The sequence below is a fragment of the Podarcis gaigeae genome (assembly GCF_964106915.1).
Source record: "Podarcis gaigeae genome assembly, chromosome: 4".
NCBI classification, from domain to species: domain Eukaryota; kingdom Metazoa; phylum Chordata; class Lepidosauria; order Squamata; family Lacertidae; genus Podarcis; species Podarcis gaigeae.
Genome location: NC_139677.1, coordinates 47,100,249 through 47,127,022, shown reverse-complemented (window position 1 = coordinate 47,127,022; position 26,774 = coordinate 47,100,249). Strand labels below are relative to the sequence as shown.

The 26,774-nt window shown below is 38.3% G+C and overlaps 1 protein-coding gene across 21 annotated transcripts in view; it reads left to right on the top strand.

The window, feature by feature from the left end:
- DMD (dystrophin) overlaps positions 1 to 26,774 on the top strand; it is a 991,104-nt gene that overhangs the window by 662,192 nt on the left and 302,138 nt on the right. For all 21 annotated transcript variants that reach the window (XM_083734089.1, XM_083734109.1, XM_083734093.1 and 18 more), the window contains 3 exons: positions 1,991 to 2,140; positions 11,761 to 11,925; positions 23,361 to 23,462. In XM_083734089.1, the coding sequence (XP_083590215.1) occupies positions 1,991 to 2,140; positions 11,761 to 11,925; positions 23,361 to 23,462 (417 nt within the window). The remainder of the gene's footprint in view (positions 1 to 1,990; positions 2,141 to 11,760; positions 11,926 to 23,360; positions 23,463 to 26,774) is intronic.

The window sequence follows — 26,774 nt, the reverse complement described above, 5'->3', positions numbered from 1 at the left end:
AGGAAAAGTTTTTCATTGGAGAACTAATTCATTAGCTTGATCATAGCTTTAAAATATCTGATTCATGCCAACCCTTAATGCTGCAAAACATTCTAGAAATGATTGAGCTCTGATTAAAGTGGTTTGGAAAAGGGCAGAAACACTTGTCTCTATGGGGGAACTTAAGAAGAAGAAAAAGGAAGTATTTCTCTGCCATGTATAGGACCTGTTAAACTATAACCAAGGAAGTGGGTTAAAAAAAAAATCTCTCTGTGAAATGTCCTTGTTCTGACTCCTTCTTAAACTGAGGATTGTCAAGTTTATGCTGAGATGAGGCAGCAAAGAGGAAATGATCATGGCAGAACTGTGCTATGCTTATTGCCCTATGTCTCATCTTAGGAAAATTTGATAAAGTGCTCTGAGCATTGAAATTGTCAATCTAAATATGTCACTGCCAGTGTCAGTGTCCACAAAACTGCAATGCTCTTGCTGAAACTTGAAACCTGTACATTTGAATTTGGATGGTCCCCCCCCCACACCTTCTTAAAGTGTAACAGCCCAATATAGTTATGTCACATCAGAATGCACATTCCACTGAAAATAATACAGCGTGGTTGGACAACATGCACATACATGCACATGAAAGTTATGCCTACTGTTTCTGATCCAGTGATGTGTGTGCAGAAACCTTCTTCTCCAAATGAATTTCTTGCTCTTGATTTGATTTTCTGTGATTAGGATAGACAAGAGATATGTGTATACATTCCATGCCTTCAAAATAAAATGTTTCCACTGCATGTTTATATGAAGGGTGTATATGAAGGATGATGATTTGTGAAACTTTGTGTAAAATTAGCCTATATACCAATATTGACACAAGTCCCATGTTTGCCCTTATATAGTTAAAATTGCAACACCTACACACAACAGAGTAATAGTAGTAGTATTAGTAGTAGTAGTAGACTTGGAATAACTTTTGCAGCAGGCAGAAGTACAATAAATCTGCATGGAGAAAAATCTAATAATTGGAGGAAGAAATCCCCAAACACATCCATAATAAATTAACGTCACAGAATGTTTAAAGAAAATAAGTGTATACAGGTATACAAGTACAGATGAAAGAGTTACACATATCAGTGGGAGGTTACAGATTTCTATTGAATCTCATCACAGCTATGGTGAAGCTGTATAACAAAGTGAAATGCTAATTTTTGATGTTAGCTTTATATGCACGGGCTAGCATGCAACTCAGGCTTATGTGCCTTCAATTCTTCCAGTATGACTGTGAGTTTAAGAGATAAGAAGCTTTTGCTTCTGCTTTTAAGCAATCCAGTGTTCCTTCTGATGTCCAGAATTCGGTAAACTCTGGTTAGCATAAATTATGGTGGTTCAAACAAGTCAGAATCAAACCAGAATTTATCATCTTGGTTTATTTTCAAACCACAGTTTAAACGGAGTTTCCTGAGTTTGGCAGTAACAGAAAACTGGTTGGTTTAAAAGTGGAAACTTAGGATACTTTCCTCACAGTCACACTAGAGAAGAGAGTGCATGTGAGCCTCAGGTTTGTGTGCATATCACTAAGCCATAGTTTATGGTTATATATACAGACTGGGCCAATATGAAAGAAAATCATTACAGTTAACCATATTTTTTTTGGGGGGGGGGGCCTGTGAAACACCAAGTGACTAAATTCTGAGCAATATTATGAATTAGTACGTGACCTTTTTATTCTCCTGAGCTTTAAATATTTTATATCGTTCCTCTATGGCTTTGCCATTTTGGTGAGCAGCTGTGTTGCGGAGGTGGGAATCATTCTAATGCAAAAGAAGAACTGCTATCCATCGCCTTTTCCTGAGGCACAGCAACCTAGAACAAAAGCTGTGGATACGTTGTGCTGAATTGAGCTCTTGAGTCTACTTACTTCAGCTGATAAACTAATCAATAGAGGTGAAGATAAGGGAGTTGAAATTCTACTACAGTTCATTTTAAATGTTGCATTTGTCTGTTCCAGTTAAGAGTGGAAGAACTGCCTCCACACAAGGGAATACTGAAACGATTAACTGAAGCTGGAGGAAAAGCACTTGGTAGTGCATCACTGAGCCCTGAAGTAAAACATAAGCTTGACACTAGACTCAAGGAGGCTAACCATCGCTGGATAAAGGTTAGGCATATTAACAGTTGTGTTGCAGCATGTATCTGTAATCTGTTGCAGGTGTTTCCAGTGTTTTTCAGCAGTTATTTCCACCACACACACACACCCACACACACCCACACACCCCTTCCCTCAGCATGCAATTCAGATTTATCTGTACCGTTTCATTTACTAAAGAAATAAGCATGCCTATAATGACAACTTGAGGAGAGTCAAACTTTCCCACTCCTTCACTGGGGAGTCATGTCACTGCTGTATGTGGACTGTTGCTTCACTGGTATAGACTTCTTTCTTCAAGTTGAATTTCTTTAGCACCTGTTATTTGTTTCACACTTTAGGTTTAGTTCATACCATGCTGCAGTGGCTGGGGGGGGGGGGACACACAGAAGGAAGGTCTGAATCTACTGGTAGTTCTCTGAGAGATTTTGGAAGATTGGCAAGGATGTCTGGCTGCCAGATTTTTAACAATAGCAGCAACAAAAGTACTCTCATTTCCTAAATTATACTGCTGAAATGAAACTAACCAATAATGGATTTTTATGTGGGAGGCCTATGAGTTCCATTCAGTTCTTGAGGTTCAGAATTTGTTCATTCTGGCTTTTACGCCAGTTGGTAGATTGTAGGGTACTAGTAAGAAACAAAGAAGAATCCACAAGCTTGAAGCCTCCCTATCCTCGCCCTACTGAGGTTGATTAAAAAACTCTTTTGTGCGTTCTAGGCTGATAGTAAAGGGCAAGGAGGAACTAGAGTAATGTAGCACACATCTGTACAGTGCCTTCAAGATGGTAATACACATTGACCTCTCCAAGCCCAAATAGTGGCCTACCTCTGCCATTATGGCTATCTATACACATTTTTGGGTGCCTCTTCATTCTCTCCCTCCACCCCTTTTAATGACCTTCATAATTGTAAATCTGGTAGGCCAGGAGAGCCATTTGTTCCAGACTCATATCGTGTGATGAAGTAAATTTAGTAAAGCTTGTGCCTACCCACTATAACTCCACCACTCCCTCCCTGGTTGGATGTTTTTGGGGTATAATAGATGCAGCACAGATGGCCAGCTGGTTCTTCCCACAATTCTGCAGTAGTATCTCATTATTAGTATGTCAGAGTTACAGTCATGGTGTACAGAAACAGTGTAATATGTCATGCAGTATTGTTCATCTGAGATTGTATTTACCTAATTTAAAAACCTGCTAAGTAACAGGTGATTGTCATTATGTCTTCATATGTAAAACTACAGAATTCAAAGAGAGTGTACTCCCCCCCCATTACTGTACATGAAATAGTTTTCTTGATACCTTTTCTAATATTGCTATATTGACATGTTGGCATCTATAGTTTTAGCAGTGAAGTATGTGCCTGAGTTTAGTGGCTCTGTACTTCCTTAGACTCCACCAGCATCTCTTTATAAGGTTTGGTAGAATAGCTTTGTCTGATTGGATAGAATATTGCAGAAGCAATGATACCTATGAATTTTCATATCGGAGCTTTCATATCTAAATACTAATTAAACTTTATCCACAGCAATAAAATTCAGTTTCCTTAAGCATATAACATTAGTCTAGAAAAGAAATTGAAGTGCAACATTCAGATAAAATATGGATTTATTTGCTTTTATTTTTGTACTTAAAATCTGCTTTTATATGCCTGAGTCATATAATGTTGATTCTGAGATTATGTACTTTGTTTTTCTTCCTGTGGGCCAACAATTATTTTGTCCTTTAGTAACACTTAAGCAGAAAACCTAATGCTCCTTTAGTAACACTTAAGCAGAAAACCTAATGCTCTACTATCACAGATTGCTGATTAAAAATAATAGTTTATTAACCTAAAAGATAATGGATAAGAAGCAACTGAGACAGCTTTGTTCTCTTTGCCAGATTGTATTAAAAATGTCTTATACTAAATTGGTTAGGGGAAATAGCATAAAATTGCATTTCTCAGAGATTAAAATATAAGCAATGCAAACCAGTAAAATGAGAGTTAGAATTCATATTATTCCATTTCAAAAAACATAGCCTTAGGACACAGTTTTATCCATTAAATATTACACTGTACAATCAGATGGAGGCTATTACATGGTTAAGATTCTCTCAGATGAAATCAGTAATTCTGAGAAGAAAATGGCAAAATACACACTATCAACAGAGCAGATGTTCATGATGGATGAACACTATAGAAGAACTCAACTATATTTATGGAGATACCTTTTTTCTGTCGACCTATAAATAAAGAAATATGGTTGCACATTTTGATAACAACCATGAAGTCCTGGATTATCAAAGAGAAACTAATATGGATATTGAAGAATCATCCTGTGGTCCAGGAACCAAGGGATTGCTGTTTGTGGCAAGGAGGTGAATAGGAGAGTGAAATTAAGAAGAAAGACTTCACTATCTACAGCTACATTCCACCCTGCTAGCCTTGCAGCTGCTGAGAATCTCACCATCAGGCAAGTCAGCCCTGGCAGCTGAGAGGAGCAATAGTCTTGTCACTTCTGCACCTGTAGCCAATCTACATCTACAATCTACATCTTCTGGCTGCATCACAAAGCAGAAACAGAGCTTTTCTGGGTAGTTTGTGGCCTTTTACACTCTGGCCTGAAAGAGGTGACAGAACTGGAAGTAGCTTGCTGTGACTTGTTTGCATCTGCCAGGACCTTGACTCCCCTGTTGCAGCAGATCAGACTTGGAAGAGGTAATCACCTTTGGCGTGATGGAAGAGAAACATGAAAGAGGTGGTCTAGAAATTTAATAAGTAGTAATAATAATAATAATTTACTAGTGTTGCACTCATACAAGGATTGTCCTGTATAAGCCCAGAAAATGTGAATGATAGTTTAAATGCACATTTTCAGAGCTGAAAATTGTATTTCTACAAAATGTTTGAAGGGTATGTACCTGGATTTTGTCAAAATCCGTCAAATTGTGAAGTGGAATAGAGGTGAAGGGTCACATTCAAAAGCATGATGTTAAAACCTAGGTGTTATCATTTATTGTATATTGCCCTGATACAAAAGTGTTGAGAGCTAGTGTGGTGTAGTGGTTAAGAGCAGTAGTCTTGTAATCTGGGGAACCGGGTTCGAGTCTCCGCTCCTCCACATGCAGCTGCTGGGTGACCTTGGGCCAGTCACACTTCTTTGAAGTCTCTCAGCCCCACTAACTCACAGAGTGTTTGATGTGGGGGAGGAAGGGAAAGGAGAATGTTAGCCGCTTTGAGACTCCTGAAGGGGAGTGAAAGGCGGGATATCAAATCCAAACTCCTCCTCCTCCTCCTCCTCTTCTTCTTCTTCTTCTTCTTCTTCTTCTTGTCTGAAAACAATGCTGTCTTTATGAATAGTTTTAATTATAGGGGTATTGTTATGCTGTATTGCACACTATTTTTTTTTTAGGTTAAGTGTCTTTAGTTGATTTTTTTTGTCACTTAGACAACCTAATTGTTATATTTTTCCTGCTATAGCAGGGTAAACCTGGTGCTTCAAAATACAGGAAAGAGACTGGCCTTTGTGATGCATGCAGTTCTTGTCATATACCACCTGCCAGGACACGAAACAGTTCTGTAATGTCTTTCTTGCTTTTTTATTGTGCAATAAATGCATTTGTAGATTGGGCCTGGAGCTAGTGAACCGTAGGTTTCCCGGAAGGAGTTTATTACTCTTTAAACTTATGTTTGATCCAATATCGGGCAGGAGGGATGAGGCAGATGAGGTGAATGAAGGTAAGCTGGGTGCCACTAGCTGTGTTTTCCTTATTTATCCACCTTAGTTCTAGAGAAGTGGGTTGTCAAGATTATTCTTGTTTTGCTCTTTTTTCCATCTGCTTCTTTATTTCCTAATAATTACTAGGCATTGAAGAGACCATTTTGCTATTCACTGCGAGAGCAAATCGATTTGTTGTACCTACATTCTCAGCAGAAGCATTGTAGTGAAGTAGCATGACTATAATGCATGAACCTTTCCTATCGCTCTGGGGAAAGCATTGGACCATTCTTTTAGCCAGCCACAAGGAAATAAACAAAACATGTCAGTGCACAAGCCTATGGTTTGTATAATTTGCACTGGCTGTAATTTAACTGATCATTCACATTGAATCTTGGCACGATATACCCACAATGTGATTATTTCTATGTAATGTTTGCCAGATGTCTAAAGCAGACTGACTGTTCAACTAGGTGTGGTGGGAGAGATCTGTGCTTATGGCTAGATGGCTGGTTCTGTTGTTTGTTTTTACTTTGAAGCAGCCATGTAGGGCTGTTAATTTGTCTGAGGAATGGGTGCTTAATACTTTTCTCCTGTACTGTTTCCTCAGTCAAAGTCCCCAGGTTATAGCATACACTCTTTTTTTTTGTTACAAATAACTATGCTTAATATTTTTAACCTAATTTGATTGATTGAATTTGTATACCACCCTTCATTTAAAGCTCACGGGGGGTTCACAACATAAAAATACACAATGAGAACACAAATACATAATAAAAACAAGAACAAAAACACATCTCTTTAAGTCATGCTGTTTAACCTAAACAGTATGAAGGTGAAATAAAAGTTTGTAATATCATGTACACACTGAGGGCCTAGAAAAAAATAAAATAATTGAGATGTACCTGCTTTTCCTGACTTGAGTACTCTTTTGAAAAACAATATTATCTTTAAAAATTACTACCACCCAATGAACTTTTCAACATAAACTCTTTCCTTTCGTGTGTGTGTGTATGTGTATGAACACATTTGTAGCAAAATCTCTATTTCTCAAGTAGCCTTTAGGCTGAGTGTGTCTTTAATAGGATTTGACTGTGTTCCTCAGCCTGCTATTAACTATTTTACTCACAATTATATAATCTGCCTATTTACATTCATTCAGTGCCATTGCCTGAAAGGGATCTCCTTTCTTTTATAGTTTCAACTTTTGCACTTAGTCCTATCAGATGGAATGCATGTAGTCAGCAATTTTAATAATCACCCATGCTTCAATTATTGAAATGTTATGCTTTCTAAAATTTGCAGCTAGATTATATTTAAAAGACCTCCCAAGAGACAGGTGGCTGGGACAGCTGGTTAGGGCTCTGAGGTCTGAATCTACTGTGCCTCAATTGCCTTAGTTTGTCTAATGAAAGTTCTGGCGCTGCCGGGCATTGCAATCTAAAAGAGGATAAAGAGGTGGCTTCCACTACAGTTTTCTAGGTTTTATTTTGCACCCTTAAAATTTTGATGCTTTTGTGTTTATCTTGATATTTTCATGATTACCTGTTGAAACAACTTCAATTCATAGCTTCATTCAGTTCAAATGTTGTGACTTGCAAGTGTGTATTTTATTGTTCATGGAAACTGTCCAGAGAACATGGTTGGATGGTGGTATACAAGTGTAATACATGATAATAAAAGTTCCAGAAGATTACCAATGATTATAGCAGCAATATGACACACTAGTGCTCCCCCCCCCCCACAAAAACAAAATTGTTTTGTGAGAATACAAGAGCAACACATAACTAAAGTAACTTGTCCAGTGGTACATTCTTGTTAAGTTTCATATGCAGAACACAGTAACACTAGTGCTTTAACAGATTGGAGACTAACTGGGTTATTGCAGCATAAACTTTCACAGGCTAAGGTCTTCTTCAGCAGATTAACACTGTGCCAGCCTTTGTGGGCCCAAAACTTTTTCAAATATTATAAAAGTGGGAAGCCATCTCCCAGCATAAGCAGCAGTAAAAGCAGATCTCAGCCTGATGATGTGTGTGGAGGCAAAAGCCTAAATGGATGTCGGAATGAGTGGATATATGTGTGGAACTGGATTAATAGATGGAAAAGAAGGTAGGACTATGCTTGTTCAGTTGTGGGGGGAGAGAAAAGAGTGACACTTTCAAAATAATCCATGCTTCAGAGCTGGGGTGAGGGGAAGTAGTTCTGCCCACCTTTGGCTTCAAACAACCCATGATTGATTTTGGGTGCACCCACTGCTAGTTCTGCAAGCAACTACCTCTGAGGAAATGCAGCCCTCGATGTATGGAGTACTGATGTCATGTTCACCTAGTGACTCCTAACCCTAGTTAGTGGGGTTGCAGTAGTGGTTAATCTGGAGGTTATAAAGGGATTAATGTCATTTGCCGAATCCAAGTTTGAAAGAAAGACTTGCAGCTTTCTCATCTGATGAAATTAGATTTATCTGCAGGCAAAAAGGCATTTAATGGCTTTTGGCTCTGTGAAAGCGGAAATAGATGATAGAGAATAATACTTGTAGCTGTAAAAGGAAACCAAAATCTCATGTCATAACCCATTATTCATATTTAATTCCCTGTTCGGTTATATAATTTTGGGTGACATTTTGTTACATAAAGAGGAAATATTAGTACCCACAATAAAATTATGACTATTTAGCTGTGCAGGATTAAGGGAATGAAGATTGCATAATTGCAAGGCTGCAGTAATAATGAATATTCTTGTGAAGAACTGGGAGAATTTATATAAAGTTAAGACTTTTAGCTACTACCAAATACAGAGTTTAAATCTTTTGAATTATTCATTTGCTAAGATTTCAATTAACTTACCTTAATTAATTCCTAAACTAACATGTTTAAAGTTCAGATTTTTCAAATGTTTTAGATTAATTAATTAATCTTACCTAAAGTAGTGCTTTGATGTTAAGATTGATATCAATTATTTTGTAAGAACTGTATGTAGAAGACTGGTCAAAGAGCATGTGTGGTAATGATCATTCTTTCCCACCAGCTACAGTTGAAGTGTATATTGCTAAATTTCTGAAAATTAAATAAACTTGCAGGATCTATAGCTGGTGGAAAACTTGAGAGGTTTAAATCGCTGAGCATTGATGTTAATTTTACTGTGTTTTTAAACTGGTGTCTGGTCCATAGTTTTCATTGCTACCTTATTAATGCAACTTACAATTATGTCTAGTTCATCTAGTTCATATAGGGGTACAAATAATAAATTATTATTATTATTATTATTATTATTATTATTATTATTATTATTATTATTTTCAACCAAACCTGTTTTCCCTAAACCTTTTTTTTAAGTGGTTTTAGTTCACTTCCAGAGGTGCACTCCACTGACTCTCAAGTCAGACAGATGCCAACAACAATTTTTCCCTTTTAGATACAAACGCAATAGAAAATAAGCAGATAAAAGTATGATTTCAGAACAACCATTTATCAAAGGTTGACATTTGGAAACTGCTCAAACTTGAACTCTGCTCATATTTGCCCAAATTCGGGGGGAGGGTAAAAACAGTATGCACATTAAAATACAGTGGTACCTCAGTTACATACGCTTCAGGTTCCAGACTCCGCTAACCCAGAAATAGTGCTTTAGGTTAAGAACTTTGCTTCAGGATGAGAACAGAAATCGTGCTCCGGAGGCGTGGCAGCAGCAGGAGGCCCCATTGGCTAAAGTGGTGCTTCAGGTTAAGAACAGTTTCAGGTTAAGAACGGACCTCCGGAACGAATTAAGTACTTAACCCGAGGTACCACTGTATAAAAATAAGACCTCTGACAGTGACTCTAGCTTTAAATGTGCATTAATAATCATTTAGATTGGCTCTGTCTGTACCTACCACAAGATTCCGGAAGTTGTAACCATGCAACAGGTTCCATGTGACTATAATAAATTGTATTTAGGGATTTATTACGTGCATATACTTCAGAATACTCACTGGTTGGCCACTGTGATGACAGGATGCTGGACTAAGTGGGCCATTGGTCTGATCCAAGAGGCTGTTCTTTATGGTCTTAGAAAGGAATCCTGAACAAAGCCTGAAGAGCCGTTATTGGGGCAATCAGATTTGTGCCTATGAACACAGATGCCAGTGAATGCAGTTACCATCAGAAGAATATAGGGGAGAGAATTTTTACTAACTCCCACTTCTACCTGCAAATCAGCTCCAGAAATTTAGAGGATTGTTCAGAACAATGTAGAAAGTGCCATGGCGGAGGGGAGCATCCAATGGATCAAAAGTTCTTTCATGAGTGCAAGATGACCCATTAGTTTACACCCCAAATCCCTAAATCTCTAATCAACTTCAGATGGATGTCTTCATATTCAAATTATCTATTTAGTTCGCAGCATTGTTAATATACAGCCCAGAGTGTTCATCAGTGTGGAATACCAATGGAGTCAGTCCTCACAATGAAAATACCAGCTTTGGGGATAGGGTGAGTTTCAGCAGGATCAAATTTGGAGGAGGGGGTGGGAGGCAAATAAAATTTTCTCCTCCCACCCACTGACGTTCCTGTTCTACTCTGGATCATCTGCAGCTGCTACTTACTGTCAATATTATATTTTTTAAAAAATCGTTCATGTCAGTTTCATTCGCGCAGTTATCGTGTCCAGCTTGGCACTAGTAGGCACAGAGAGTAAATAAATCTAACTACTACCTTCTTACCTTCATATGAGGTGATATAACTGAGATGTTCATCCTTCCTGCATAAAGTTGACATGTAGAACACAGCTAATCGTTTTCTTAAAATCAAATTTTGAAGAATTTTAACTTATCAGTATGATTCGATCTTCACCTGGTATACTTTGATTGCTGGGATTGATGTTGCTCTTTCTGAAATCAGAGTACAGACACGAGTACTGCATGTGCATGAGATGCATAACGTATTATGCTGTACTTGTATTTTCATATTGTGTATATTGTATACAAATTTTCAAAATAAATATATTTTTAAATTAAAATGTTTTTTTTTATAGATACAGTCCACTTCTCAGTTACTTGTGGTGCGTTCAGAACTATACAATGCCTTAAATGCATGTTGTAATATATTTCTATTTTATAGGATGATAAAATGTTTAAAGGCAGCTGCTGAGCTTGGACAAGGGCCTGTTTGTGTGCTGTTCCAGAAGCCTGTTCTACAGCAATGAGTGCTGTTCAGCTAAGTTTTACTCGGAGTAATTCCACTGAAATAAATGGACCTAGTCATGTTCATTAATTTCAGTGGGTTACATTTGAGTCAAACTTAGTTGAGTTTGTGTGGTCTTGTCCAGCCCTCAGAACTGAATCTTACAGAGGGACTATTACCTTTCCTTTAATAAGCCTCCTATTTCCTATGCTGTTTCGTAGATATAGGCATTACAGCTTTACCCAGCAGTTGGATTGGGCCACTGTAGAAGCTGCCTCCCTGCAGTCTGACAATGCAAGTTAAAGCCAAAGTCTCTGGTCCATACAGCAAACCAACTGAAAGTATTTGGAATAAAACTGGCCTGTTTTTCAGCCACCACTGTGCCGCAACACAATTTCTCCCCCACTCCCATCACCGGAGCAATTCCTTTTTAATAACATAGAGACACTCCTTTTTATTTTAAATGCCATAGACTAGAGCACATCCTGAGAAAAGCAGTAATATATAATCCAACTTAAATCAATGAGGTTTAAGAGCTTAACTGTGGTATAAATCTCATTGATTTCAATGGGACTTAGGTATCCCTAGTTTTCTCTTGATCATAGCCACTATTATTCAGTTATTAAACCATTTGGGCTAATCAGACTCCCAGTTAATGTTTATAAAGAATGTAAATTTTGTACAGAGCATAATTTATTGGCATGATGCTATGTGTGCAGCAGAATTGCAGTTTTCGTCTGAGCAAATGATTTTCTTCTGTTTTTAAAAAGGTATCCAAAGATCTGCCTGAGAAACAGAAAGAAATTGAGCACCTGCTAAATAATTTGAACCAGCTTGAACAACAGTTAAGTCAGCTGAAATTGTGGCTCTCTCCCATCAAAGAACAATTGGAGCTTTACAACCAAGTGGGCCAACCCGGGGCTTTTGACATCAAGGTAATTAAACATTCACCTATATACCCAAAGAAGTGTTCAGACGACCATTTTACAGGAGGTATTTACTTTTTGGACAACCCTACACATGGGTGGGTTTGTAGTAGAAAAAATGAAGAAGAAAAAGAGCAATTACCATTTGAAAGACTTTGTAATCATGTTGCTTTGGTTGCCTTAAAAAAAACACATTCCAATTCCAAATCCAGAGAAATAACAATACTGAGTGTATTCCACTTGTGTTAAACTGGACGTCCTGGTAAGTTTCAGGGAGGAGTCAACAGCTGTGACGAAAATGCTGCCTTTTTAGCCCAGTGCAAACTACATAAATATGAACAATCTAAAGAAGTTCAGAATATTTTGACAAGGCCAAAATATTACAGGTTCTTATCCCCAGGATATCCTGGCTGCCATGGAGGCTTAATGACTAGCTTGGAAAATACCAGCCTGTCACCGTCCAGGTACTAGATTCCCTATGTGCATAGCTGGGTGCATAGCTCATTATATAAACGCGAAGCTTAGTAATTAGGCACTGTCTGTTGAAAGGGGTGTGGGCAATATTCTGAAATGCCCCATGGGAAAACTTGTGAAACTTAAATCTTGATTAAAAGAGATTTAATAAAAAAGATTAAATCAAATTAAGTATTGATACAGAAAAAGATGATGTTGCTTTGATTCTGTTCTAGGAAGAAATTTATCTCCTGTGTGAGAACAGGGCAGGAAGCTAGCAGTGTCAAGGGGTCTCTGACTGAAGAGTGCATTATGTATACAATTTCAAGGGCAGCTTTTATTTTTACTACGTCAAGGGTCACATAGCAATGTTAAACACGTGGTAGTAAAAATGACTTTGGCGTTTAACAAAACAATCTGATTCGTTGTTTTCTTTTAAACCTTTTTTTTTTGGGGGGGGGGTCAATTCTCTTCTTGTACCTCATGGCATTTACTCATCTCTCTCTCAGCTTCACTGCAAGTCTCTCCAAACCTCTTTGCTGCCTTTGCTCTATCCACCCCATAGCTGTTTTCTTACTTTCTGCACTTGCAGCGTCATAACTCTCACCTCATTCACAGCCTTTGCTGCAGTCGTACATCACATATGTTTCTCCCCTTGTTTCTCTCTGTACCCCATCTTTGCTCCCCATCGGTTGCTTCCCTTTCTCTGGTACATCACCACACACCTTTCTCTCTGCAACATCTCTCAGATACCTTTCATAGAATCATAGAATTGTTGAGTTGGAAGAGACTTCCCCACCGGGTTCTCTGTACCCCTAGCACACTTTCTTCGGTTTGCACTTCGTGTCTTCTCTTCCCTATTCCTGGCTTTGTTTTTGCACCTTTTCTCATCATTTAATGTAATCACACACAAGGTTTTCACTCTCCCAGCAATTCACACCAATGAAGGAGTCTTGGGTGCAGATGGGCTGTGCACAAACAATAGGTATTTGTGCCATTCTCCTAAAAGGGACAAATAGGCAGAGGGTTGCAACTGGTTTACAAGCCTTCAGTTGTCTTGGCCTATTCCAAGGGTAGGGAATGAAGAGATCAGCAAAGACTCTGCAGGGTCCTGTATACTACCATTTCATCCTGTTTGCTCCCATTATTTTTTTAAAAAAAGATTTTAAATTCTTGTGGTTTAAAATTTTGGAGGTTTGGTTTATGTTCTGAATTTTATTTATTTTACATTTTATTCTTGTTAGCCACTTTGATACCTCCTACATAGGAAAAAGCAGGATATATATTTTAAATAAATACATCACAATTCACCCTTAAGCTGGGTAGGAACTGCAGCAAGAAAAAAAATATGTATGCTTAAATATGCCAGATCCAGAATTGGATGGGATCCAAATGGGCAGAAATAAGCTCTGTGTCACAGTTGGGGGATTTGTAGCCCTTTAGATTTCCATTGACCTCAGCCAGTGTGGTGAATGGTAAGGGGTGCTGAAAGTTTTAGTCCAGCAATAACTGATTTTGATGCGAGACCAATAACTTCTGTTGATATTAATAGGACATTTTGTTTAGGCTGTGTGGTGCTCTTTCTGTTTAGCATATGCTGCTGAGGTAGCTCTTGTGTAAGAATCTGCCTTCTACAACAGTTACTTGAAAGGATAGGAGCATGCTGTAAATGCAGCTTCACTTAAAGATCTTTTTTGGAAAGTAATTATTCAAAGCCTTAGGGGAGTATGTGTGAAAACAAGCAAGCATATTTTTTTAAAACCTGGCAATTTTAAAACAATTTTTAAACTTGGCAAATTCTTCTTTTATCTATAGAAAGTTTCTTCTTCTTCTTTGAGCTATAAATAAAAATGACTTTCACTGCCCTGCAGGGGCTCCCTAAGAAATTGAATAACAATAATTGTGTAGAGCTGCAAATGTTTACTGAAAACCATCTAAATCACCTTTATTCTTGAGTTCCTGTCATAACAGGTATGATTACAATCACTGAACACAGAATGTATTGTTTTGAACTCTGCAGGAAGAACATTGGATATTGGAGGTTGGAAGGAGGAAATAATGAAATAATAAGCATGTGAACAATAAGCTGTACATAGAGCAACATTCAGTGTTTAGAGAGATAGTCACAGAGGGAAATAATGTTTATGTTCTAATAGTGGGGGGAAATACAGAGTGCTACCCACAAGCTGTTCTGTTCAGGCCAGGCTCCAGTTGCAGGGGGTCCACAACAGTCAAGGAACTGGATACACAGCTAGCCATTCAGGCAAGGTCAGGAAGCGGTCCTGTATCTTACCACAGAGGTAACTGTTCAGGTACAGTACAGGTCTTGTGGAAATACACTGTTCCAGCCTGGTAATGAGGCCTTTTTTTCCTAAACAGCTAGAATTACACTTGGGGTCCAGCTGAATTCCATCAGCTGGCATCCAACAGAGGTCTCCTCATGGGGAGGACTTTGCTGATGCAGAGACTTGACTTCTCCATTTAAGATACTGTCGCTCATGCAGGCTCAGGGCTATACTCTGCTGCCCCACTGTATGCTGCCTTACACAAGAGTTCCAACTCTTCCACATTCCCAGATATAGTCAGGTTGTAGGCTTCACTGAGGAACAGGGTCATCTAGGTTGAAGAATTCTCCAGCTGAGCCATGACACAAGTAAAGGAAAAGAAAAGTCATGCAGGAAAAGGAAAAGAAGACATTTCATCAGAAGTTCTCCACTGATGCAAGTGATTGGTGGATTTAAGAAGGCCCCAGTCTGCATTCCTGAAGCCGGTTAGGATTGGGTAGAGAGACTCCTCTGCTAACAGTAAAATCCACTGTTGTGGAGGCGACCCCACTGCCCACAAAAAGGGCCCTTCTGCTATGCCAACCTCGATATAGTGGTGAACCTCCTCCAATGTCCCTACTTTCCACCCAAATTAGCAAGCTTTGGATATGGTAGTGCCTCCCTCCTCCATTGCCCTTACAGGTACTGTTAGGATTGCTCTGCCTATTTAGTTGGTGGCGTTATAATACTCATGGTAAAGATGGATAAATGTGACATTTACTTTTCCATTTTCTGAGGAGATGAGTTGTATTTTGCCACCTAGTGTTAACACATAAACATTATGTCAGAGTGAAACTGTTTTAATTTGTGTATATTTAATTTGACTACTACTGCTGCTACTCTTGAACAGTTATATATCATTGTATATAGTGGGTTTCAACATATGCATGTCAGAAGTGGTATAGGCCTTTGTAAATTTATATACCACTCTTCATCAAGAGATCTCAGGGCGGTTCACAGAATAAAATACAAGCAAATAATTAAACCAAAACAACAAAACAATAATCCCACAGATGCATTTAAAAGTCTGTGGGATACCAGTCAGCCAATTACTGTAGGTCTTTTCTCAAATCTTAGTTTCTATGGCAGGGTAACAGTACACAAACATTAAATTAAATTATTGACTTCCTGTTTTTAAATGTCCTTTGCAGTAGCCAAGACACTTTGATATGGTTCACACAAGACATAATTTGATTTTTTATTTCCAATCTTAATACTGTTACAACTAATCTGTTCTCTTTCCTCTAACATCAGAAAGCCCCCCTCCCTTTGTGGTTTTTCTGGTAGTGGGCGTACAGAGACTACCTATATAGCCTCTCTTCTTTCACCCAGCTGTTTCACTGCCTCCCTGAATCCCATAAAGAAATTTAAATGTCAATAAACAATCTTAAACTCATCCTTTAAGCAAAACGTTATATTCCCAATAAAAAGCTAGAAAGGGCTATGCCAGGATAATCATTCCAGGCTATTAATGCTTCAGCAACTGATGGCAAATCTCATTGTATACTTACACACAAAGGAAAACTAAGTACGGTAGATCTAGAATGCAAAGCTACACTCATGGAATTCAGTGGTCCATATGTTTATTTAAAATCATTTGTACCCTACTCTTCCTAAGGTTAAAACAAAGAAAGAACAAACAGACAAAACAATAAAATATAACAGGAAATGCAGAACAAAAGAATATAACACAGAACCCAGCATGTCTAGGGTGACTCAAAAGCACAATTAAAAATAAATGTTTTAACTGGCTGCCTAAATGTAAGCAGTGTGAGAGACATAAAAATCTTCTGTAGGAGGAAGTTCCAGAAGTGGTGGGCTTCATAAGGTGGCAACCTCTTTCGTGTTGTCTTCTTTCAAACACTGTACCTCAAAACTCCCAATAACCTCTCTTAGTGGTTTCAAATAGATATTCAAAAGCATGGGGTATAGAGTAGAATCTTGAGGAATCCCACAAGGCAACGGCTATGAGGTTGGACAAAAGTCACCCAGCATCATCTTTGTGAAACATGCCTTCATGGAGAGCTAGAACCACTGCAAAGTGGTTTCTTTAGTGCCTAGCCCAAACAGACAAACCATACCATAGTCAAATGTATAAAATACTACTGAGAGCTTCTGCAGCATCAGCAGGGATGTGCTCCCCCTGTCTAATATTTGATAGTGGTCATCCACCAAGGCAGCCATTCCCATTTCATTCTCATGACCAGATTGGAAGCCAGATTGAAATGAGTAGAGAAATCATTTTCATCCAGGAAAACGTGGAGCACACATACATAGTATGTGGGTAAAAAGTTCCTGACAAATCTAGCAAGAGATTTCAGGAATCCAGCAGTTGTCACAGAATAGGGCTAATAATGGAAAATATTTATAAAGAAAATGTGTGGAGAATTCTGAGAGCTCAATGAAGTGGCCAACATGAATCTCTGCCAGTAATGTTCTGAAGTAGCTGATGTGATTAATTTTATAAGTAATTATATGTTGTAAGGCAGCTCAGGTATTTTAGGAATATCTTAGCTACTTACCATACAGCTAAGCTTAGCTTAATCAGTGAATTTTATTTATGGTAGAATTCAGTAGCTGAGAGAACTAGATTTAAAATAGGCTAATCTTATGCTTTATATACACAGAATAGCTATTTTACTAAATATATATCCCATCAACAGCAAACCGTTCCATATTTCTAATGATTTTTGCCCCATAACAATTTGTAAGGATAAAATAAAGACTTTGATAAGTTATAGAGATGAGTATCAGGGGAAGCATCTATCATGTTAATATGCTAATCATTGTGTGCATGCTATTTATCACAATACATTTAATTGACAGCAGATTGCTTTTACAGTAAAAGATAAGAATGCCAACAAAAGGGATATGAATGAAAACAAATCATGAAGAAAAATTAATTAGATCACCTTCCTGAATTAGACTGACCAAAAGAAGAGCTAATTTCCCTTTTAAAAATATACCAATGGCAGATGAATAGTAAAGTTAAACAGGCATTGTCCTTTTTGTGTAATGTATTCTTGTAATGAATGTCACGGTTCTAATCAATAGAATCCAACACTGGTTCTTTTCCTTTTTATTCATATCTGAGTAGTGTCAATAATTATTTTCAGTTCAGCACATTCTTATGAAAGGAATAGCTCAGTAGTTGAACACATGCTTGGAAAGCAGAATATCCCAATTTCAGTCCCTGGCACCTACTGTAGCTAAAAGAATCAGGTGGCAGTTGATGTGACCTCTCCTTGAAAACCCTGGAGAGACACTACTTTCTACCACCTTGGGCTAGTAAAACAGCTACAGCCATTTCTAGACCAGGATAGCGAGACCGTTGTTATCAGTGCACTGGTACGACTGCTCTTCAGATTGGCCTGGAAGCTGCAGCTCGTGCAAAATGTGGAGTCTTAGCTGCTCACTGGGACAAGATATCCCTACCATGTTATGCCACTACCGAAAAAATTGCACAAGCTGACATTCAAGGTTCTGGTTCTGGTGTATAAAGCCCAATTCAGCTTGGGATCTGGATGCCTAAAAGATTGTATATATACATTTGATCACTCTGCTTTGCAGATGAGGTCCTCCTGCAGATACCATCTTATCAAGAGGTCTGTTCCACACAGTGTAGGAATCAGATCTTGAGTGCTGTGGCTCCTACCCCTTCATAAAGGGAAATCCTGTTGGTGAAAGGCGGGGCTCTGCAGTGCCATCTGGTGTCACAGTGCTATAACACATACAGTTGTACCTTGGTTCTTGAACAGAATGTGTTCCGGGAGTCAAGGTGTGGCTTCTGAATGGCTGCAGGAGCGTCCTGCACCCAATCCGAAGCCATGCCAGATGTTCGGCTTCCGAAAATCATTCGAAAACTAGAACACTCACAAGGCATTTGAGATCCATGGTACAACTGTATAAAACACTTTATCCTTATTAATGTAGCTGAGTCGTTACATGACTCAGAAGAATATCCATACAGCAAAATATTCAGGACCAGTGGGGCTTTGACTTAATAGCATCTCCTGCACTTAAATAAGGACGAGTACCAAAGTACCATGGGACGCGGGTGGCGCTGTGGGTTAAACCACAGAGCCTAGGACTTGCCGATCAGAAGGTCGGTGGTTCGAATCCCCGCAATGGGGTGAGCTCCCGTTGCTCGGTCCCTGCTCCTGCCAACCTAGCAGTTCGAAAGCACGACAAAGTGCAAGTAGATAAATAGGTACCGCTCTGGCGGGAAGGTAAACGGCGTTTCCATGCGCTGCTCTGGTTCGCCAGAAGTGGCATAGTCATGCTGGCCACATGACCTGGAAGCTGTACGCCGGCTCCCTTGGCCAATAAAGCGAGATGAGCGCCGCAACCCCAGAGTCGGCCACGACTGGACCCTAATGGTCAGGAGTCCCTTTACCTTTACCAAAGTACCAATATTTCCTAGCACTTTTGGGGGTAAGAAATAACTTTTTAAAGCCAATAACATACACAGTAAAGGGAGAGAAATGTCAAAAATAGATCTTCATGGTATATATGAATTGGCATTTTGAAGATGTATGTCAGGTTAGAATCACTTTTCTGAAGGCATTCATTTCAAAAATAGTTTATAGCAAAGAAGGATTCATGAGGAATCTTTCAAAAACTTACTTTCTGCAGGGAAGACTGACTATATTCTAGACAATTAGCACAAAAGAGCAATTAATGTTTTTTCAGTATATGAGTAGGAGGGTACTATCTACTTAGTCATGGAAAGAAGGCTGTGTAATTATCTTAGGTTTAGGTAAGCAGAAGTCACGCTGTGCTGAACTGTCATGGCTTTCAATTCTTGGTGCAAAAGTTGCTGATTTGAGGTAGAATGGAGCTCCTGCCCAAAAAGTCACTCAACATAAAACAAACCTGTCCATGTGTTCCCATTAGTCTTCATTCTCCTTTCTGTAGCCTCTCCCCCCTGACCTCCTTCTTTTAGCTATCTTTGCTCTTTATATGGGCAGGGAAGAAGATGGGAAAGGATCAGATAACTGGCCAGGCCACCAGGCCACTCCCGCCACACTGTGTTTATATCTGGTTTCGCTAATTGCAGCATGGAGCAGACATGAGCCCCAGCTGTGTGTAACTCACCCCAAAAATGTGTACCAAAAACTGGTTCTAGAGTTGAATGGTGATTCATAGATCTAAGATTGCAAAAACTGAGCAAGTAAATCAAAATAGTAAGGTAGATAACTGGCCATTTTGCTGACTGCTAGAGCTACGAATAAATCACCTATTTATATCAACTATTGATTATATGAAATGAATGCATATATAAGCTGTCTATATTAATGTTACAATGTTTCCTCTCAAACTTGGGATTACATTGCAAGTAAGATGGAAGTAGAACAGAAATGTTCTAAAATGTCTAGGATTTTATTTGCATAGGAAAAATAGTGCAGGAGAAAAACATTTGAGTTTGTGAAATACTTTAATTTAAAAATAAACAATTTGCTGTGGCATTTACAAATACTTAAAAAGCTTGAAGTATTTCAGAAAAGAAACTGTAGGATCATCATAACATTCTCAACAAGTCTATCTATGAGCCTTTGAATATCATCCAGAAGTGAAAGCAACTTGTCTTTCTTCCTCGTCTTTGAAATAAATGAAAACAAAAGGATTATTAAAGAAAACAATAAGGATTTATTCATGGAATACTATAACAAGATGTCAGTATTAGGCCCCTAAAACTGATTCTGAGCTATGCATTCTTGTGAAGCTCACTCATGCACTCATATGTTTTACAAAGAATAAACCCATTGAGAACATTGCTAGCAAGCTATTGATGATGGATTTTTTGTTTCAGAAATTAAAAATGCTTCTGTTGACTGCTGAACAAAATGTATGCTTTTGTATATTTTTTTAACAGAAAGATGGGATAGAAGTGCTAACAATACATTTAAAAAGTAAATTTAAGGACTGTGTGCAGATTAAGGTTGCAACCCCATACACACTTAACTAGGATTGGATCCTGCTGAGCACTCTGGAATTAACTTCCAAATAAATATGTATAGAATGTATGTATGTAAATTTACTGCACTTGGTATGCATTGAAATTAGTGGGACCTAAATCATGACTGACAGTGCAGTGCAATACTAGCCATGTATACTCAGTCCCAACCCAGTTTACCTGGAGTACTTTGAATTCAATAGGACTTACTTTTGAGTAAGCATGGCTAGACTAGTTGAGATTGAAATGGGAACTAACTTAACCTGGAACCCATCATGTTTTGATACTTATTTATTTAACAAAATTTATATACCACTTGATTGATTAAGAAAAACGTCTAAGTGGTTAATAACCTCTAAATGTTTTGACAGTGCAGTATACTTCAATGTTGGGCTTAACTCAAACTTAAGCTTCAGAGGAAAAATAGGTTCAGCTTGAAAATGGACTTTACTTTTGAGAAACCTTTCTAAAACAAAGGTTTACAAGGATGGTGCAGCGGAGTTTCTAAGGGTGATATTCAACTAAGCTTTACTCAAAGTTGACCCATTAATACACAGCCTTCATTTACGTTGCAGTGACTTATTGTTCCTTGTTTGCATGGGGTATGGAAGGGTGGATATATATCAGTTTTTAAAATATCTAAATTTTAGTTGGTCTCTTGGAGTATTTTGAAGTATGTCAAGGAAAACAGGATAATAAAGGAATAGCAAGAGAAGGAAAATCTAACTTATTCTAAATACACTAATCAGGAATAAAAACCTATTAGTTGGACTGAAAAGGTAATTAATTATTTGAAAATGGGAATTATAAAATACTTGATAAAATATGCCAAAGGATAAATACTAGTAGACAGAAGACTTTAGGACATGAAAGGTTTAAAAAAAAACAACAAGAAAAACTGTCAGACAAACATCAAGAACAACTTGACAACAGAAAGCTGAAGAATGAAATGATACTTTGCAAAGATTTAGAATGACATTGAACTGGACACTTAAAAAGCAGAATGCATTTTTCATTTCTCCATCATTGACATGATTTGGTTGAATTCCAAGACAGTGAACACCTTGCTGTACAGTTTTGTCTAGTGTCAAACTTTTGCAGTACAGTTTTGTCTACTGGGACAGATGACTGAGATGGGATAAAAAAGAAAGATAGTCACTGTGTATAGCTAGTGGCATAACAGAAAGGAAGCATTTGAAAAAGCTGCCAGATGTAGATCAAACTACAGAAAGAAAAGGAAAAGAAAAAACTGTTTCAGTAAGCCATATAGCACTGCATCATAGTGAGGTTTCTCTTTAGAAAAAGAATAATGAAAAAGCCCCATCTGTCAAATGTTATGTTAGTCATGGCCCTTTCCTAGTAATTTAAATTAAAAGGGATCCCTTCTAACATTAATGCCATTTACGTACATGTCTCAGGTGAAAGGGTATTGTTTATTTAAAATATTTATATCCCATCTTTCCTCCAAAAAGTTCAAGCTGCCTGCAAGATAAAATGATACATTAATACTAAAACTGCAGCAGGAAATAACAGAATATATAAGGAATGAAGATTATTAAAAAATCAGACAGGTGAAATCAGTTCCATAAAATAGTGATGCCTAAAGTTTCCTAAAAAGGAAGGGGGGTTTTTCTTAACCAATTTACAATCAACCAATAGAGAAAAAGCAAGACTGGCTGCCTTTGGGAGAGAATTCTGAGACCTGCTACTTGTGTTTTTTTAAAATTCTGTTTTGTTAAAATGCCTACCAGTTATATCAGCTTGGATAGCTCAGTGGGTTAGAGCATGGCACGGTGCTGATGAGCTTACAAAGAGAACACCCCCCCCCCTTTTAAACTCATATGAAACATGCCAGCTACAGACCAATCCATCCCTACTCAGCAGTTTATTCCAGTGAGTTTAATGGCTTACTCCTAAGCAACTGGCAATTCTGATAATTATGGTAAATAAGATCCCTGTGTTTTTTGTCTTTACAGTAGCATCCCAAGCCCTAACATGAAGTGTTTTTGCAGGTCTTTACTAGCCAGTTTTGGGTCTGAATTTTTAGAGCAATACCAGTGGTTTGTGGACCTGGGTATTCCACAAACAGGGCCAGCTCTCCAAAAGGCTCTAGATTGCTCATGCCTTAAGTAGATGTCTCTCAGTAGTAATGAATTTCTGCTCTTTCCTGACATTAACTATGAAGAATATGTTCTTTTCCTAACACTGACAAGTAACCAATTTAAATCAAATTAACATAAAACTAAGTTATTTTTAATAAGACTGAATCCATGCATTTCAAAACAACAACACCCCAAGCGGTTTTTTATTAAGAGAATGGTTCAGGAAAGCTGTGTAAAGAGTCTTCTGTGGTCCCATTAACCTCTCCCAATTTTTGCAAGGTCAGCTGCTGGTGTGGAATAGTTTCTTTTAAATGATTTGCTATTTCTTGTTTGCATTTTGACTAAATTCTGTGACATTGGTTTACTGAAACCTTCATGGGTGACTGCCTATATTACTATTTATTTTACTACTTTTATGCCATAGGACCTGTATTTTATTTTGCAATAATCTCCCCGTTTCCTTCATTGCTGTTTTGCTGAACTATTCCCATTACTACTCCAAAGAAGAAACTAATCTACGGGGTGTATACAGCTTCCCAGGGAGCCTTCAGACTTTGATTTTATTGCTTATAGTAGAGGTAATCTACACTGTGTATTTTTATTTTTCAGGAAATTGAAGCAGCCGTGATAGCTAAACAGCCGGATGTGGAAGGGATTTTGTCTAAAGGGCGTCATTTATACAAAGAAAAACCAGCCACTCAACCCGTAACGGTAATGAAGCAACCTTCGTAATATCTATTACTGCATAATGGGTTATGCCTCCCCTGTTGTAAAATTGTCCTTGATGCAATGTATTTGAAACTTGGAGTCTTTCTAAGGTACCAGAGACATACATGTTATGCTTTCAGCTAAAGCTTTTTAGACTTCATTTTTATTGCTTATTCTTATATCCCACCCTCTATCACTTTCATGATCCCAGAGCAGATTTTAAAAAGTAAAATATAAAAACCCCAATAATTCAAGAAAGTTTCCAGCTCAACTCATAATGGATCAGTCCCCATTGTGAGAATAAAAATAAATAATTGCTCTTGGGAGATAGCCAACAACAGCACCAATCAAATCTCAGGAGGGAGGGAGTTGCATAGCTATGGAGCCACTGCTGAAAAAGCTGTATCCCAAGTCACAACATAATGTGCCTCACATGGGCTACATCATGAGAAGGGCCTAACTGCGTATCTTAATCCATGGGCAGGTTGGCGTAGGGTCCCAAGTCACCCAGGGCCTTATACGTTAAAGTCAACACCTTGAATTGGGAATGATAACATGTAGGCAGCTGATGCAAAGCTTCTTTAAATCTTATTCAATTTTCAGTTTCTTCCACCTGATCAAAAAAGTAGTCCCATTCAAAACACAAACTACAATTCTGCCAAGGAAAACCAGTTCTTTTTTTCTGGGGGAACACAGGGGTACACATACCCCTAAACATTTTGTGAATCTAAGTTTGGCCTCATTGAGGGGCAGTATTTCAATATGACTAGGAAAATGAGAGCACCCCTAAACATTTTTTTTAGAAAAAAAGCACTGGGGAAAACTTTGCCCATCATGTGTGAATAGTGTGTGAGGTGGGTAGGAGGAGAGAGGGAGGAAGCTGGGCCACCTATGCCATCTTCCTTTCTTTATTTGCCATTCATGGACTGCCTTGTGCCAGATCCCAGGTCCTTTCCACTTCTTCCATCAAATTGAGTACCACGGGTCCCCTTCTGCTAAAAGTAGCTCTGGGTATGGTTGAGGATCTAGTGTTTGATGGGTCATTATAATAATTTTTTGGTTAAATCAGATTTCTGTTGCAGCTACCATATTCAGCACTGAAGCAGGATAAAATGTAGGACCATAGTTTAAATCAGCTTCAGACTTTTATAGATTGATAGACTGTGATAAGAAGTTTGCCCTTGCTTATACAGTTAAGGTGTATCAAACTATTTTTTCTTCATGTTTGCTTTTTTAATTCAAAAGTGTGAGCTGTTTGATTTTTAAAATATTATTTACTTCCTACAGATACAATACAATGATTGAATCCAGACATGCTCAACATAGTTTGTTTGCATAGGAAAAAGGGGTTCAGGGAAGCAATATTTATCAATCTTCCTTCCCCGGGCATCTGCCCGTATCTCCCCAAAAGCTGCTCTCGAAGGTTGGAAGACCTCAAGAACAGTGTGGAGAGTGCTGCTGGTGGCCGCAGGGGCGTTGGTGAAAACTACCCTGTTCCTCCATCAGAAAGCCTCCATTGTATCCCAGTTCCTTTTGTGAATAGAACGAGCAAGTTTGGAATCCAATCCATTAATTTAAACCCTCACATCCATATATTTTGCCCAAATTAAAATATAGTCCTCCCAAGACTATATCACTTCATAGTGAAGTTGAGATGCCAGGAAGAGTTGGGCTTAGCTGCCTCCCCTATTTTATTCAAGTTGGCACCCCAGTAGTAGCAGTGTGGGAAGATGGGAATGTTTAACTCTGCCCCATTTCACTGGTGACTCCCCATCTCACCTGCTAGTAGTACCATGTTTGAAATCCTACAGGTATATGTACTTTTATTCTGGAGGCATAGCATCAGCTTTCAGTGGTGAGCCATACAGCTCATAGCTATCTATGGTAATTTCACGTACAGTTCGGCTCTTTACCATGTGCAGTTACACAAGAATACTGCTTTCAAATATATAATGAAAATATTTTTTAAAATAAATAAAGTTAGCAGTTTCCTATGGTGGGGGAACATATCCCTCATCTGTGTATTTATTACAAGGATGACTAATAGTCCTTTCTACACAAAACATGAGCAGATTTAATTTGCTACATAGATGAAAAGAAACATTTAGACTAAAGAGTACAGTATGCTCAAAAGCCATGTTTCTTATATATGTTGAAGCTTATTTCAATAAATACAGATAATATTAAATAATTCTATTGGTAGCCAGTAACATGGTATTTTCCTTGGAATAAATTTGGCATACTTATTAGGCAGTGTTGCACAGTTTGACCCTGAAAAATGAAAAAGATGAAACACTTCTTGCAGCACTTGTTGCAAGGCCTAGCATCTGTAATTGGCAGGGTCGGGTACCCGTTGAGTCAAGAAGGCAGGTTAGCATTTCAAAGATCAGAAACAACTACCACTGCTCCCTATCCCATCTTATCTTGCACAGAAACCTACCTGAATGCTTATGGCAATGGGCAAATGGACACACTGGGGAAAGGAGTGAGCGCATCATCCTAGTCTGCATCTCACATCTTGCTACTTATTAGCACTAGTTTTGTTCCATCACTTCTCACAGAAGCCTGGTTAGATGATCTTAGCCCCTGCATCTCAAATGTGCACATCAGAGCTAGGGGCTTAGGCAGCGCCTGGATTGAGTGACTGGTATTCAGTGGCCATTGATTGGGGTCCCTGTGTATGAGTGTGGGGCATGCAAGTCACTGCTTCATCTCTCCCTACTAGGTCCTATGGCTCCAGAAGTGCTTAGTACAGATTGCTAGATGTAAACGAAGGCACCAGGCCACACACAGCAGTGGATGGGAGCTCCAAGACAGTATTTCAATGGATACCAGAACAAGCATACTCATTCACATGCATATCCTAATTCTCTCTTCTCACAATTAAAATGTGCTTGAGGGTGTAGAAGATTCAGTGTTATCAATAGCTGATGAATTTTGTGTCTCATCATACTCTCCCTAGAGACCTAGAGATGTAACGTTAGACTTTTTGCCTCTTTTCATTTGACAAATGTTCTGTGACATTGGGGAGGTGGTAATTCTGTATTGATTTACTATGGATGTTTGTATGTGATGCCAATAAAAGGTTTGATAATGATGATTAATCTGTACCATAAGAATGCAGTACCTGAACACTATAATTCAAATGCCATATTTAGTGCTACTGTTTTGTCAGATGACAAAATAGTAGCCTAGATTTCTTCACTGTTCTACCTTCATATGTTTGAAAATTCTTTGTTCCTCAATAAATGAGTTGAACTGTAATAAAATGAGGAAAAATGGATCCCACAAGACTTAGCACAGGAGGTAGGATAT